The sequence below is a fragment of the Sturnus vulgaris genome, chromosome 24 (assembly GCF_052056855.1).
Source record: "Sturnus vulgaris isolate bStuVul1 chromosome 24, bStuVul1.hap1, whole genome shotgun sequence".
Classification (NCBI taxonomy): domain Eukaryota; kingdom Metazoa; phylum Chordata; class Aves; order Passeriformes; family Sturnidae; genus Sturnus; species Sturnus vulgaris.
Window position 1 is genome coordinate 6,859,595 of NC_142266.1, and position 15,415 is coordinate 6,875,009.

General features: G+C 49.6%; 1 protein-coding gene across 2 annotated transcripts; it reads left to right on the top strand.

Annotated features, from left to right (window-relative positions):
* Positions 1-535: 535 nt before the first annotated feature.
* HMGN2 (high mobility group nucleosomal binding domain 2) lies at positions 536-4,122 on the top strand. 2 transcript variants are annotated; one of them, XM_014890596.2, is made up of 6 exons: positions 536-839; positions 1,479-1,523; positions 1,895-1,924; positions 2,480-2,530; positions 2,850-2,945; positions 3,286-4,122. In XM_014890596.2, the coding sequence occupies exons 1-6, from the start codon at positions 825-827 to the stop codon at positions 3,319-3,321; spliced, it is 273 nt and encodes a 90-aa protein (XP_014746082.1). In that variant the 5' UTR covers positions 536-824; the 3' UTR covers positions 3,322-4,122. The 2 variants fall into 2 exon arrangements, with proteins under 2 accessions (XP_014746082.1, XP_088034496.1); XM_088178370.1 differs by lacking the exon at positions 536-839 and adding an exon at positions 927-1,102.
* The last annotated feature ends 11,293 nt before the right edge of the window (positions 4,123-15,415 follow it).

The window sequence follows — 15,415 nt, forward strand, 5'->3', positions numbered from 1 at the left end:
GCCAGGTGAGAGCAATGTCCCCTCCTGGAAGGAGCCCGACTTCCCCAGTCACTTGGCACAAGCAGCAGGCACCTGTGTGAATCGATTTCACGTCATTTTATCGCTTTTTAACATTTTTCTTCCCTCTCTCCTTGCAGCACTCCGCATTTCCCGTTCTCCCGGGGACCGGAGCTGCCCCGGGAGCCCCTCCCGGTGCGGGGGGTGCTGAACGAACAGCTCCGCTCACCTGCGCGCGGCCTCGCGGGGCTGCGGGGGCGGGGGTGGTGTCCCCCCTTTCCTTTCACATCCCAAATTTTTCACCTTTTCCCCTCCACTTTTTTTTTTATTTTTTATTTTTTTTCTTTGCTCCCCCCGCCCCCTTGCCGGGTTTCCCGCGCGCGCGCACGGAAGGGGGGGGGGTGAATGGCGCGCGCGCCGCCCCCTCCGCGCGCCCCCCCCCAAAACCCCATCCCCTCCCTCCCCGCCTTGGCCCCAACCCCACGTGACCCCCGCGGGCCAATGGGCGCGCGGGGCGGCGGGGATCCGGCTGGAACCGGTTGGGCCGCGTCCGGCTCTATATAAAACTTTATAAACACCCGATTCCAATTAGTGGGGTCGGGAGCAGCGCAGCCCGCCGGGTCCAGCCCTCAGCGCGGCGCGCCGCTTCCCCCGCACCGCTCCGAGCCCGCAGCCCTCAGCGCGCCCGGCTCCCCCTCACCCCCCGCCCGCCCGCCTCCCTCCCTCCGCCGGCTCCCTCCGCCCCCTCACGCCGCCCAGCGCGCTCCGCTCTCCCTCACACATACACACACACACACGCACACACGCGCGCACACACACACGGAGCCATGCCGAAGAGAAAGGTACGTGCAGCTGCCGCCCCCCGCTCCCGCTGTCCTCTCCCCCCTCACGGTGTCCTTTCCCCCCCCCTCACGGAGCCGCCTGTGGGAGGGGGGGGCGGGACTATGCGTTCCCTCCCCGCTTTCGGGGCGGTAACGGAGGCAGCGAGGCCTCACCGGGGGTGGGGGCGGCGCGGGGCCCGTTACCGGCGAGCCCCGAGGGGGGCCGGGGGTGCGGGAGGGGCCGGCGGTCCCCGCCGGTCCGAACCGGTTGGTTTTGGCGGGAGGTCGGTGTGAGGGGAAGGGGGGGGGGGAGGGGAGCGCCGGTGTGGGGCGGGAAAGGGCGGGAAGCGGCGGCGGAGCTTTGCCGCCAAAACGGCGGGGGCGGGAGGGGAGCGGGGGCGGCCCTGAGGGGACAGCGACGCCCCCGCACAAACCCCGCACACGGCCCGGGGAGGCGGCGGCCGCTCCCGCCCCGCCTGGGCTGCGGCGGTGCGGGGCCGTGCCCCGGCATCCCCCGCCCCGGCCCCGCGGGGAGGGGCCGGTACCCGCCGGGGGTGGGATGGGGATGTTCCCCTTGAGATTTGGGGAGGTTCGAAGGGCGGCTGGAGGCTGAGAATCCTCCCCATCACTTGTTCCTACAACCTGTGTCCGTGTCCCCAGGCTGAAGGAGAGACCAAGGGCGATAAGGCCAAAGTTAAGGATGAGGTAAGAAGTTGAGTGTTTTGAGAAAGTTGGATCATCAAGTGTTTCCGTTGGAAGATGAGGTTTAACGTCATCAGAATAACTGGGGAGTAGAGGGGAGGGTTGGTCTCAATTGATTCTGACTTTTCAAAGTCTTAACTGTTTTTTAACCATGAAAAATCTACTTAACTCTTACTGGCTATTAGTAATTTCAATGGCATAGCCTCATGTTTCTTGAGAACATAGAAAAGGGGAACTGCCTCCTTAATTTCTAAAAACTAAAGAATAAACATAATTTCTGGGGGTTTACTACTTTGGGAAGAGAGCAAGTTTGTGAGACTTTGGAAGTTTGTATTCTCCGTCATTTCAATAGAATTATTTTCCTTTTCCAACAGCCACAGCGGAGATCAGCGAGGTTATCTGCTGTGAGTATCCTCTTGCTGGGCAGAGATGTCACAACCCTTGGTGGTTTCACACATGACCACTGGGTGTGTAAATGTGTGTCAGAGCTGGAGGTGAAAATTAAGGACCTGCCCCATTGTGTGGTGCTATGGGAGTGGTAAAATAACGGACAAGCCAAATAACTGCTGCAGTTTGAAATGTTTTGATTTACTTTCTTAAAACTAAGCTGTTTGGCCTGAATGTTTGAAAAAAAAAAAAAAAAAAGAAAAGTAGTTTGGTTCTCTGGAGCAGGACTGGAGTGCCAGGACAAGGGGGGGGAATGGCTCTTCCCACTGCCAGAGGACTGGGATGTTGGGAAGGAATTCCTGGCTGTGAGGGTGGGCAGGCCCTGGCACAGGGTGCCCAGAGCAGCTGTGGCTGCCTCTGGATCCCTGGATTGCCCAGGGCCAGGCTGGATGGGGCTTGGAGCAGCCTGGGACAGTGAAAGGTGTCCCTGCCATGGCAGGGGTGGCACTTTAAGGTCCTCCCAAGCCAAACCATTCCACGGGTGTCTAACACAGGTTTTCTCTCCCTTGCAGAAGCCAGCTCCTCCAAAGCCAGAGCCCAAACCTAAAAAAGCAGCTCCAAAGGTGAGTTGGGTCAGGGCTGTTTGGAAAGGTAAATGTGTGATGAGGTTTGGCATTGCCTGGCAATAACAACAACTGACAAACCTTTAGTTACCAGCTGTGCAGCGAGGAAATGGAGCTGCATAAAGCTGAACTGAAAACTTGCAGATTTTACAGAATTTGCATAAAAAATACCCAAGTGAAGACTTGACACTTGCTGTCAATCCCTTAACAAACAAACATGGGTGTGCTGTGTTCTTTGGGGCCAGCAGCCCTGGCTCAGGGGCTGGGGCTCGGGTCTGCCTGCTGGGAGCTGACAGCAAATCTTGTCTTGCGTTTACAGAAGAGCGAGAAGGCGCCCAAGGGGAAGAAGGGAAAAGCTGATGCTGGCAAGGAGGGAAACAACCCCGCAGAAAATGGAGATGCCAAAACAGACCAGGTATCCCAGCAGCCTGTCCTGCACCAGGATCGATTCCTTTCCCTCTTGGGGACAGGTCCTGGCTTTGGGCAGCCACTTAGCACACATGGGGGTGTTGGTAAAGAGTTAAAGTTGTCTGTTTGCCAGGGGATGTTGCCACATGGAAGTTACTGTTCTTCTGTGAAGTTCACAAAGCAGCTTCTAAGTTGTGTTTTATGGTGCCACAGACGTTAAATTTAGTTTTATTAAAAATCAGAGCTGTGCAGCCCAGAGAGGATTTGTTCTGCTCAGGGTTTTGCTATACAGAAAAATGAGTGTCTGTTTCTCTAATGAATTGACTTGTTCCCCTTTTCCTTTTCAGGCACAGAAAGCTGAAGGTGCTGCTGAAGCCAAGTAAAACGTGTGAATTTTTGATAACTGTGTACTTCTGGTGACTGTACAGTTTGAAATACTATTTTTTATCAAGTTTTATAACAATGCAGAATTTTGGTTTACTTTTTTTTAAGCTATGTTGTTAGCACACAGACTGCTTCATTGTCGTGTTCTGGGGGGGTGGGGGGCAATGGGGACAAATGTCATTTAGTCTATTTCTCAAAACCTAAATTTTAATAAGAAAAGCTTTTGCCAGTCCCCCAGTTTTTGGAAGAAGGGATTCCCCCGTGCTGACCAAGTGAACATCAAAGCTCCCAAGGTGCTGTTGCCTGCTCCAGATCCCAATGCCATCAGTTCTCCTTTGGTGTCCCCCTGTTCACCCAGAGCCCGTCACTCCCAGCCACAGCAGAACTGGCATTTTGGGACGTACCACGCTCAGATGCTCCGGATTTCTGGTGTCCAATCCGGGATATACTGGCTCAAAAAGGAGCTGCACTTCCTCTTTTCTACTGTGGATCCTCAGATATAGAAACCTGCCTGTAGATTTTCTTTTCCTCTCAAAGTCAGGGTGGGTTTGTGCAGTTGTCAGACAACGTGCAGATGTGAACGTGTCCACCCTCACTCTAAACTTTGCCCTCTACAAGTGTGAGCTGAGGATTCTTACGGTTTTTAGCAACTTCTCCATTTCAGTAGTCCACAAAGGGAGGGGAGTTTGACAGTTGTTGTAAAATGTTGCAGATTGTAGCCCATGTCCTGCCTAAAATTACCATGATTGTTCATGAAAAGTACCTTTAATAAAGCTGGATACGGTTTGGCTTGGACTGTTCTTAATGCTCTCTAATTTCTCTTGCCTTTAGTTCACTTCATGTGGTTTAAGAGCTCTTGCTTTGTGCATGTCTGTGTTTTGTGTTTTCATTCAGATAATTAATTGTTGTAATTCACACCTGAAAAGCAAGATTCCCTTACCTAAAAGTGAGGTTTCCTTGCCTAAAAGCTAGATCACTGCAAGAGGTTTTTAGAGCCTTGGCTTGCTTGGAGGCTGAAAATGGAACATGTAAGTGAATCTACCGAGATAAATTATCTTTATTTTCTAAGATTTAGCACTGTACAATATGGGGAGGAATACAGTGATCTTGCTGCAGAGAAAAGTAAATTCTGGTGAGCTTTCCTTGGGAGTGAAACCAGAACTGGCTCCATAAAACTGATGATGTGTTACATTTCTGCACTTAAACTTGAATATTGTTGCTCCTGCTAATCGAATCCAGACCTGGCTGGGGTAGTGACTAAGCAGGAGAGGAGATTTTTGAGTAAAAATGCACCATTTTTATAGTTGCTACTTAGACTCCAGAGCAGAGCCAAACCCAAACCCCCCTGTGTAAACGTCTCCTTCAGTGACTGTCAGATGGAATATTTTTTCCATCTCTGCTTGGCTTTCCCTGGGATTTCAGTGTCTGTTTGTGATTAAGTTCAGTGACCTGTTTCAACCTGTGCTGATTTCAGAGGGAATCCAGTGAAAACGAGCAGGGCAGAGTTTCACATGCAGAAATTTCCGAGGCCGGGAGTGCTGGAAGTGCTCAGGAGCGGCTGCAGGCACAAAAGGCAGCTTGGGAGGTACCCCTAGGAACTGCTCCATCCCCTGCTCCCATAGCTGGTATGTCTAACAGAAAAGAAATCGTGATGAATAATCTTGTTTAATAATCATTAAACCCCACCCAGAATCAGCCACCAAACCTCCTGGAGCAGCTGGGCGGTGAGATGTGGCTGCAGAAAGGAAAGTAATAATAATAATAATTAAATCTTTTAAAAGCAGAAAGTTTGAAATAGCCTACCCTGCTTTTGTAGAGCCTTACCTTGCTGGGCATCTACAAATGAACGAGTATTTCCAAAGGAACTGGGTTTGGAGGGGTTGCCAGCTGGAATGTTCACCCTGTGTCCATCACTGCCTGGGTGACCTCTTCACCCCCGTCATTAAACAAAGTGCTGCTAATGAAGGGCATTCTCAGGGCTGCTCTTTGTTAAGAAGTTATTCCTTAACTTCTCCATCTTTTCACTCCCCCAGCAGCCTGTGCTGCCCCTGTGGTTCCTTGCAGGATGTTTTCTCCAGCCAAGCACAAAAATAGTGATTTTAAGTGAAGTTTGCTACCTAAATTCCTCTGAAAGCAATGGATATGTTCAGAACTGAGGTTCCCACTGGATGTGCCCTGCACTGCTGGAGTTACTGACCTGTTGGGCTTGACTCAACAGGCAGGACTCATCTATTTCTCCTTAAGCAAATAGAGAGTGAGGGATGCTGAAGCCAGTAAATCCAACTAATTAGCTGTATAAATGAAAGCTGGGGAGCAGGCACTGAGCTGCAGCCCGTGCCTGGCTCGTGGTTAGAGGCACCACAGATCTGCATCGCCGCCTGCCTGAGCGCCCGGAGCTGAACACAGAATTTCCTGCTAAATTGTGATCATTTGACATGGAAAATTGTCTCAGGTGTATCTGTTGGGAACAGGGTTGTGCTGTTAACAGCCTGGTCTGCTGGGTGGGCTCTGCAGCAGCAGGGATTTGTCCTGCTGGAGCTTTGGGAAACATCACAGCCAGGGTCCAGAAAATCACCACTGGCACCAGAAAGGCAAAATGGGTTCTGTGCTCCATAGCAGGCCTTGGAGCTGGGCACCAGTATGGGTTAAATCCATGTGATATTAGAGCTCTGCCACTAAATTGTTTCTCCATTTATTAATTTCAGCACCAGCCACCTGGGAAACAGGCCCAAGCTGCTGTTGTCATTTATTTGCCTCTTAATAGGTGAAGTTGCAAAGAGTGGCTGAGTTCTGCACAGGACTGAAGCCTTTGGGATGCTGGAAGTGGATACTGGGGATGATCCTTGTTTTCCCAATACTTCAGGATTTTGCTGGAGTTTTAAGAAGGGTGAAATTATTGATAAATTATTGAGCAAAGTCTCTGGACTCCCCTCAGAACAGTGGCAATTAAACTGAGCAGAAGCTAATGGGAGTAAGTTGCCAGCCAGTGCTCACTTCCTGATATCCTACAGAACCAGCTTCCATATAAACATGGGTTTATGCTAAACTGAAAATGAATTGGGCTGAAAACCACGAGAACAGGTGAGCTGGCCAAGCCAGGAGGACTCCCCACACCCCTGCTCCTCCCAGTGCAGTGCTCTAGGATTAAGAGTTTTGAGTTTCAGAATCCTTCCCCCGTGCAGCAGTTTTCCTTTTTCCTTCACAGAGCTCAATTCTGTTTGGAAGAAGCAAAAGTATCCTGCTCCCATCCCTGAGCCCTGCCACGGGTGGGCTGAAAGGGAACAAGGAAGGCAAATGGACTGAATTCAGTGAGTGCATCCTGAGGATATTGAGTTGCAGGATCATTTGTGTCAGAAGAATCACACAGCTTGATGGCACAGGGATTTCATTGTCCCTAAATCATCCCAGATATGGTAATACCATACCCAGGGACTAATATTGCTGACTATAATTCCTGAGAAATGGCACCTTCTCCTGCACTTGGTGGAGATGAAATGGAGCTTGAGTTAAACTCACAATTTACAGAGTGAGCCCATCATTCATAAGGGATGGGAAGGAGATGGCACAGGGGGATCTGTGGTTGAGTAAAGTTGATTGAGGCTAATAAAGATCTTTAGTGACTTAGCTTTAGAAGATTTCTGATGTGAAAGACTCGGTTTTTAAAAGACCCTTTATTAAAAACTGTTTTGTCTCTTTTATTTTTATTTTTTTTTTAGCATTTTAACCATCTCATTACAAAAGGAGCCAGAAAATACGTGGTGTGGCAGAAGAAACAGGAGTAGAAAATTTCAGGGAAAACTTCCTAAATGTGAGGCCTTTAAAATGCATTAAAGCCTCCAAAGAAAAACACTTCATTGCCTTAGGTACAGCAAACCAGCCTGGAGAATGTGGGAGGAGCAGTCCCAAGGTGGCTCAGGGGTGCAGTAGGAACCACAATTCTCTGTATTTTGCTGGACACATAAACCCCAAACTAAATTTTTCCTTTTCTAAAGAGATTTGATAGTAGATCTAATTTTTTCTCACTCAGTTATCCCACTGAGGTTACTTTGGGATTTTGAACAAATTTCCCTGCAGGCAGCAGCTCTCCCCTGCTCTGGAGTTTATTGCTTGCTGTGCAGAGGTGGGTGTATGTGGCAGTCTCCTCATGGAGAGCAGTTACTAATAGATTACTATTAATCTGGTTTCTCTGGATTACTATTTCAGCATTGCCCAGACAGATTTTGTTTGCTTTTATTCTAATGAAGTGGTGTCTTGGTGCTTCTCAATGGAATTCAGTCTTACCTCAGCACAAGAGCTGAACATTCCTGTATTAGGGGTTCTGAGTTTAGCCCCAGGACTGATTCTCAACTTGGGCAATTAAATTAGCTTTTCTCATCATTTCTTTCTCACTGGAGAGAGTAGCAGAGGTTGTTCCTGTGCTGGGGGTGTTTGATGGATGGGTTTTGTTGCCCTGCAGCCTGGCTGGGGGTGCCCAGGTTTCCCTGCCATGCCACGATCCAGTTAACTTCCCTGCTGCCAAGCCCCACTGAGAAAAAATCCCTTGATACTGAATTAATTGCTCTTGCAGAAAATATCCGTGATTTCAGAGGCAAGCTGGATCTGAGGCACGCTGCCAGGGGAAGTTTGGATTTGGCAACCTCACGGTGCCTCCTCGCCACAGCCCGGTGGACGCAGGGATTTGTGCGGGGCTCTTTAGCTCATTAACACGCCGTGATTAACAGCCTGTTCTTCCCTTGGCCACACGGTGGTACCAGGAAACACAGAATGGGGCTGCGAGGCCAACAAGCGGCAGGTGAGGTCCCAGAGCAGCTCAGAGCCTGGGGAGGCTGGAGCCGGATTGTCACACTCTACTGAGCATCAGCAGCGCTGCCCCAGCAGCCTCCACCCTCTGCCACCTTCAGACATCAGCGTTGGGCAAGCTCCACTCGCCCAAGCAGTGGGAGCCCTCTCTGCTCCTCTCTTTCCAGTTTTGTTGTGTCTTTACTCAAAATCCAGACCGAGTGCTCAATTCCTCATTGCTTTACAGGCATTGCTGACATTGCAGAGGAATTTATCCATGTTATATCAAACCTTTCCACTTAGGCTTCCCATGTTCTATTTTAAGAATCACTGGACCATTCCTTTTCCTCCTCAGGCCATTATTGCAGCTGCTGTGGCACGTCCTGAAAGCTGGAGCCTAAAACTAGAGCTGCCACTCTCCATCTCATCTGTCCTCAGCTTGGGAGGGGATACTTTATCCTAAACCCAGATTTAAATAGGTAACCTATGAGCCTGTCTCTTTTAGGCTTGTTGGCACAAACTACTTATATCAGACTTGCTGAATCTTCAACCTGAGATCACAGCATAAGTGGTGATGTTCAAAGAAATAATAGTTTAGTTATTGAAAAGTTTCCTGTGCTTTTTGTGTTATTTAATTTAGCTTTTGTATTCCAGTGTTTGAGCGTGTGCTTTTGCTCTGCAAGCCAAATCTGGGAAATTGAGTTGTTATATCTGTGCTAATCTCCTTAAAAGTCTAACCAGAGCGATTTTTCTGATGCTGTAAAACTCTGGGCTCACTTTGCCAGCCAGCAGCTCTTACCTGCATTGTATTAAAGGCTCCCAGAATGATACTCTGTGACCTGGATTGTGCTCAAGCAGTGCCACCAGGTGCTGGTTTTCCTTCACCTTTCCCATTCCCAAAAGCCTCAGTTGTTGGATTATCTCCTCTAGCACATGCTTCCCATGTTTATCTTTTCCAAGGATGGTGTTGAAAGCTGGGAAGGAAGTGGCTGCTTCCCAGAGCTGGTGAGATTGCAGGGAAAGCACTTGACACCCTCATGACACTTCCTTGAAATGGATGCAGAACGGAAAGATGAGCTCCTGGTAAGCCAAACTCATTCCTCTTATTCAGCTCTCAGTGCCTGCTTGGGGCAGGGGTTTATGCATTGATTGGAGTGGGGATTTATTGGGTAAAGTGGGCAAAACTCCACCCAGAATTACAGGGAAAAAGCAGAAGGCAGAGATTTCCAGTCACAAGTGTAAATGCTGTGGCAGGAAGATGTAGCAAACGTTGAAACCAAATGTTCCAGGAACATCTGAGTGTGCTGAAAAACATGAACGTTTTATTCAGCCTCCATTGAACAGGCCCTGTCACCGTGCCCTGGTAGTTGTAGATAACAAACCTGCAGTGATTGTTCTGTGATCAGGGAAATGAGCAGGCCGGGGTTCCACCCATTTGCAGCGAATTGTTGGGAGTTTGGTTTAGTGATTAACTTAGTGAGAGAACAACTTGCACCAGCAAAGCAGGGATGAGCCAGCCTTCACCTTCTGGGCTGTGTTTGGGGAGGAAAGGCCAGGCTGGACAGGGCTTGGAGCAGCCTGGGACAGTGGAAGGTGTCCCTGCCCATGGCAGGGGGTGACTGGGATGAGCTGAATCCCAAATCTGGGATTCTGTGAAATTCTGGGATTCTGTGAAAACAATTCCTGGTGTAGGCCAGATTGGGAATGCTGATAATCCTTTCCCTCCTGCCCCTGGAGGAGGTGGGGCTGGCAGCCCCCACTGCTGGGACTGACGTGTGCTGGCCCCAGCTAGGTGCTCTCCTACCCTGTGAGCCTGCCCTGCACACAGGAGCAAACAGATTGTTCAAGATAAACCTCCCCAATGTCAGCCCAAGGTCCTTGTCACATGCTCCGTGCCTGGGACTGGGTGTGAGCATTCCCAGCCCTGTGCACTGAGCCCTGGGAGTGCAAGGTTTGGGATTCAGGTTCCTGGGAGCCAGAGTGTGAGCAGGTGGTGCTGCCCAAGCAGGCAGAGGTGAGGACAGAGCTGTGGCTCCCTCGTGCTCTGCTGCCTGGTGTAATTCATTCCCTGTGCAGTGCCGGGCTCTCCTCACCAGAGGGAATCGTTCCTCAGCACAACCCCTCCCACTCCTGGGCTCTGCAGGTTCTCGGCATTCACAAATCCCCCCCATCTTACACTGGGAGGAAAAATCACTTCATTTTTCCCCTGGCTGGTGCAGGGGTAACTCTCACTCTGTGTGAGCTGCTTTGCCTTGTTCTTGAGCTGCTTTGCTTTCCACCCTAAGCCTTTCACTTCACTGAAAAATTAATTTCTAAGACCATAGTGCTGATATTTAAACCCATCTGGTTTTGTCTGAATAGTGATGATATTTAAAGCCATGCCTGTATCTTCCTTCTCTGAAAGTTTCTGCTGGTGATCTTGTAGAAGGGACATTTATCTGGTGGTAATTGACTCCCATATTAACTTCCAGCTGGCAAACAGCTGCCAAAAGAACTGTTTCCATCTCTGTTAATCAATAGTCCTTTTCAACGAGTATCTGGTGTTGCAGAGAGTTGGCAGCTAATAGCATTGTGATTCTTATCCTATAGTCCTTAAAATAGGATATCTCAGAGTCCTTATATCCAATAGAAGAGTTTTGAGTTAAATAATGTTACATCTGATGTCATTTGTTATCCATTTCTGACACACTGACCCTTTTTCCATCCTATCTTGTGCTGGGCCACTGCCACAGGACATTTATCTCCAACATGATATCAGTGGCTGCTTAGGCTGGGGGGAAATGATTCTGTGCAGACTGTAAACAGAAAAATGAGATGGCAGGTCTGGCCAGCGATTTCTGAGCCTGGGCTGGGAGGAAAGGGTGACAGGAGTTGCTGTTTGCCATGCAAGTCCCAGTTTTGCTGTCACTGAAGCCAGCAGCAAATCCAAACCACCTTCCAGGGCTGGAGCTGTTCAAACTGCCCACTGCCTCTGGCCAAATCTTTCATAAAATAAAATAGCATAAAATAGCATCCTCTGAAACTTTTATCTACCCATTGTGTGATATCTGATTAATCGAATTTTTACTTTGTTAAATTACTGTTACTCAGCGTCTGGGACAGGACAGCAAAGCAGAAGCAGGTGAGAGGGGACATTCTTGAATGCTGGGACATGAACTTGGGGACACATTTCTTTATAAAAGATCTTCAATCCTCTGTGATAAACATCACCACCTGAGCAGTGTGACAGAGGAAAGGCACAGCCACAGCATCACAAGGACGTGGCTTCCATCACAAGGGTGCCCACAAAGTTTAGAGGAAGAAAGATAAAAGTAAGTTCTTGCTTTTGTTGCTAGAAATTATCTTTTCTGAGCAGTTCTGGTGTATGACAGTGAAATGAGAGCAGCACACAAGAATTAGGCAGGTGGATTTGGAGCCTGCCAATGGGAAACCCTTTGGGCTGAGCCTGGAGTGCCTGGAGGGAAATGAGAAATGATTCTGCAAGAGGATTTTTGTAATGGAGGATCGAGTGTGTCCTCCCTCAGCAGCAGAGGTGTGAGGAGTCCTGGTAAAGCTCCCAGAAATGCACCAAGGCTCTCCAAGAGAGCCAGAAAAGGCCCAGCTGGACAGTCCTGATACTTGCTCATGAAGGAAAGGGTAATTTAATAGGCAAGCAGCAAAGTACCAGCCTTGCATTTCTGACCCAGCTTTGTATGTGCTGTAGATATGCAATGCTGCAAAACTCCAAGAGCCTCCCTAAGTCCAGAGTCTGTTTCTTTGGGGCTTTTTGGGATGCTGATGAGGGACAGAGAGATTTTCTTGTTCCAGGGAATCGAGTTTCTGCCATCACTGAAGCTGTTGTGCCTTTTGTTCAGTTCCCAACAAGGAGCCCATTGAGCACTCCTTGGATGGATCTCCTACCTGGCCCTGAAGCCAACTGAGTCATACCTGTGCTCTGCACTGCCTGAAGCACTTTTTAAAATAAAATACAGAAACAATGGGTATTAGAAGAGACCTGCTTCTCTCTTCCTAAATGATAAAGGCACCTCTTCCCTCACCTCTTCAAAAACTCGTGTTTGTGTTATGCCTTCCTACCTGAAACAATCAATCATTAGGCCAAAATATTCCTGGCCAGGATAATTTCTCATATTTTGCAAGTTTATTTTTATGGTTGTTTTGGGATGTGGCTTTTCAAGGCTGGATGTGTGCCACAGTCTCTGTTTAGTGAGGGGACTGAGAAGTGAAAAGCTGCCAGTCATATATTGATCTGAAATCAGAAAAAAAGTTTGGGTCCCCCTCAGGAAAATCAGTTCCTGTGGTGTTTGGGCTTCCCATCAGGATTTCTGAAATTCGCTTCCAATTCTAAAATAGTTTCTTTATTTTTCCTGTGGGGTGATGGCATCCCAAACCCTGGGCTGGGGTAACTGGAGCAGGTATCTGTGTGTGCCTCCTGTGCAGCAGGACCAGGATGAGCTGCAAAGAGAGAGAAAGGACAGCAGCACACACGGAGCTCTTTGGGGAAAAAAGGCCAAATTTTTGTACAGACAGCCCGGATTTAAAGTGTGTCAGTGCAGCCAGGACAGGACAGGAGCTCATGGGACAATTGGGAAAAACATCCTTGGGACAGCACCTCAGGATGTGTCCCACGGCAAAGACACCAGGGGTTAATGTTGATGATGAATTCCACTCTGTTTGTCACCGTGTTGTCACCCTGGGAGACTCCTCCCTAACTGAAGCTGCAGTCAGCTTGTCAGCCTGGGAATGGAGCTGAGAGTCAGGAGAAATCCAGGCCTGGAAAAGAATTTCCAAGCTGTGATTCCCCAGCTCTGTGAATGTGTGTGTCCACACCAGACTTGTTCAGTTGCAGGATGTCAGCTCGAGACCACAAACTCTGCAATGACATTTTCCTCTCCCTGGAGCTGGAATTCCGTTGAAATGTGCTTTTGTCTTCCCCTCCCCTGTCTGGAGAAAGTGGGACCTGTGTGCTCTGGAAGCAGCACAAAACCAAGGGTATCTCTTTGTATCTACTTAAAAGCCCCATCATTTGTTTACAAGTTCTTAAAGCTAAAAGAAGCATAAACCCTGACTGTACTTAGTGCTGTGTTTACTCAGGTTTCTGCCTCCTGGGGGACAGTGCAAACAGCCCTGGCAGCTTCACTTCTGTTTACAGTTTCTGATCGTTTTCTCTTTCATGTTTTCACTCCCTCACATAGCCCGACACTGAAATAAGCTGCAAACATAGCTGTGTGCTCATTAGAAACAAAATCTGATGGATAACTTGCTCTAGGTAACTTCCCACCTGGGCTGCAAACCTGTTCTGAAAATCAAATTAAAAAAAAGAAAAGGTGAGGAAATGCTTGTATTTTACATGGGGTTTTGAAAAAGCCTGTTTCAGGTAGAAAAAAGAATCTTTTACAAGGGAAATTCTTCTGTGTGAGGGTGGGCAGGCCCTGGCACAGAAGCTGTGGCTGCCCCTGGATCCCTGGCAGTGCCCAAGGCCAGCTTGGACGTTGGGGCTTGGAGCAGCCTGGGAAATGGTGCAAGGTGCCCCAAACCTGGAGGGGCTTTGAGATCCCTTCCAACCCAAAAAATGCCGTCATTGCAGGCGTAGTTTGAGCCGTGACCTCGGGATGTCTGAGGGCAGAGCTCTGCTGGGGGGGTGTGTGTGTGTGAGCACAGGCAGCACCTGCACATCCCAAATCCTCGGCAATCCGAGAGGATGGGCCGGGAAATGGTCCCAGCAAACGGCCGGGGGTTCGTGCAGAACCGCGTGGAGTTGGGCAAAGCCTCATCGGCCCCGCATAGCTCGAATACCAAAACCCCGCGGCACCTCCCACGCTCCCCGCGGATCTTGGCACGCGTGGCTTTGGAACAGATGTTTTCCTCCTCCTGCTCGGGTGTCAGGGGCCGTGTCCTGCGCAGGAGCCAGGCCGGCACTGCTGTGTTTGCATCCAGGAAAGGGAAGGTAACTGATACAGGAGCCGGGCAGCGATTGTAGCCATGACAACCGGCAGATACAGCCTGGCTGCATCGCAGCTCCTTCCTGCCTTCCCCAGCGCCTGCCCAGGCCACAGCCCGGCACAGACGGGTCCCTCGGCTGCAGCTCGGTATTCCTGACAGAAAGGTACAAACCCCACAAATCCAGCACGTTTCCTGGAGCCAAGAGCTCAGTCAGATGTGCAGCAGAAATCCCTGGCTGCTCCAGCGAGGGGCTCCGGGAGATCCAGAGCCAGGGACGCCGTGGTTGTACAGAAACAGCGCCCAGAGCAGGGCGGGCTTGGCACACCCAGGGTCTGCCGAGCTAGCAGGCAAAAATGCACTTTATTCTGCCAAAAAAAAAAAAAAAAAAAAAAAGGGTTTAGATGTGCTGGACACGTTCAGAAATACATCTGAGCTGAGCAAGGGAATGTGGTGCTCACCTGAGCAGGAATGTCAGCAGAGGTTGGAGGTGTTTGCTCCAGGGATGAGGCTCAGTGTGCACAATCCCTGGCCAGGGAGCAGGAACTGCCTGGGCTCTGCTTCCCCAGAGCTCTGCACATCCCTCACACATCCCTCACATCCCTCACACCCCTCACACATCCCTCACACCCCTCACACATCCCTCACATCCCTCACACTCCTCTGCCTGCTGTGCTGCAATTCCTGCATCCCGACCACTGCCTGGACCCGCCTCGGGAAACGCTGGCATTTGAGGCAGCTGCAATCGCACCCAGTGTGCAGGAACAGAGAGAAATCTGTCAGAAAAGCAAAAAGCTCCTAAAGGCAGCCAGGTTTTCTCATTTCCAGCCACCCTGCCTTATATCTTCAATATGGTTTGTACCACGCTAAGGAAAAAATGTTCCTGGGATCAAAACAAGGTGAGCCATCATGTCTTCCTCCATCGTGGTAAAACAAAGCAGAAGAGGCAAAGAAATGAGACGGTGAAGGAGAGCCGGGGATTAGAAGACAGGATGTGGAGTTCAGGTTGTGCCTGACCTTGAAAACCTGACTCAGTTTCCCCGTGAGGACAACAGCGAGCTCTGGACCTGATTGGTCAGTATTAAAAGTACAATGAGGGCTGCTGCAAGCTCTAATTAATTGACTGTCTTAGCAAATTAGACGAGTCTGTAAATTGTAGCAGATATTTGGGACTCAGCCTTGCAAGGTCCTGTTCTTGTGAGCTTTGTTTTTGTATTTCCTTGCATGTGTAAAAGCAGCATCACACAGAGCAGGCAGGGGATGAGATGCCCATGGATTCAGAATGAAAGAAAGGATGCAGAGAGCACTGGGTTACTGTGTGGTCATGGGGAGAATCGCTTGGCCAGCTTTTGGAGCAGTGAGGCAAAATTGGATCTG

Bases quoted from the DNA above. Each gene is read 5' to 3' on its own strand.
- HMGN2 (XM_088178370.1), top strand. From the start codon at position 942: ATGCGTTCCCTCCCCGCTTTCGGGGCGGTAACGGAGGCAGCGAGGCCT. The intron at 1,103-1,478 runs GTCGGTGTGAGG...CCGTGTCCCCAG, and splicing joins CCGGTTGGTTTTGGCGGGAG to GCTGAAGGAGAGACCAAGGG. The intron at 2,531-2,849 runs GTGAGTTGGGTC...TTGCGTTTACAG, and splicing joins CTAAAAAAGCAGCTCCAAAG to AAGAGCGAGAAGGCGCCCAA.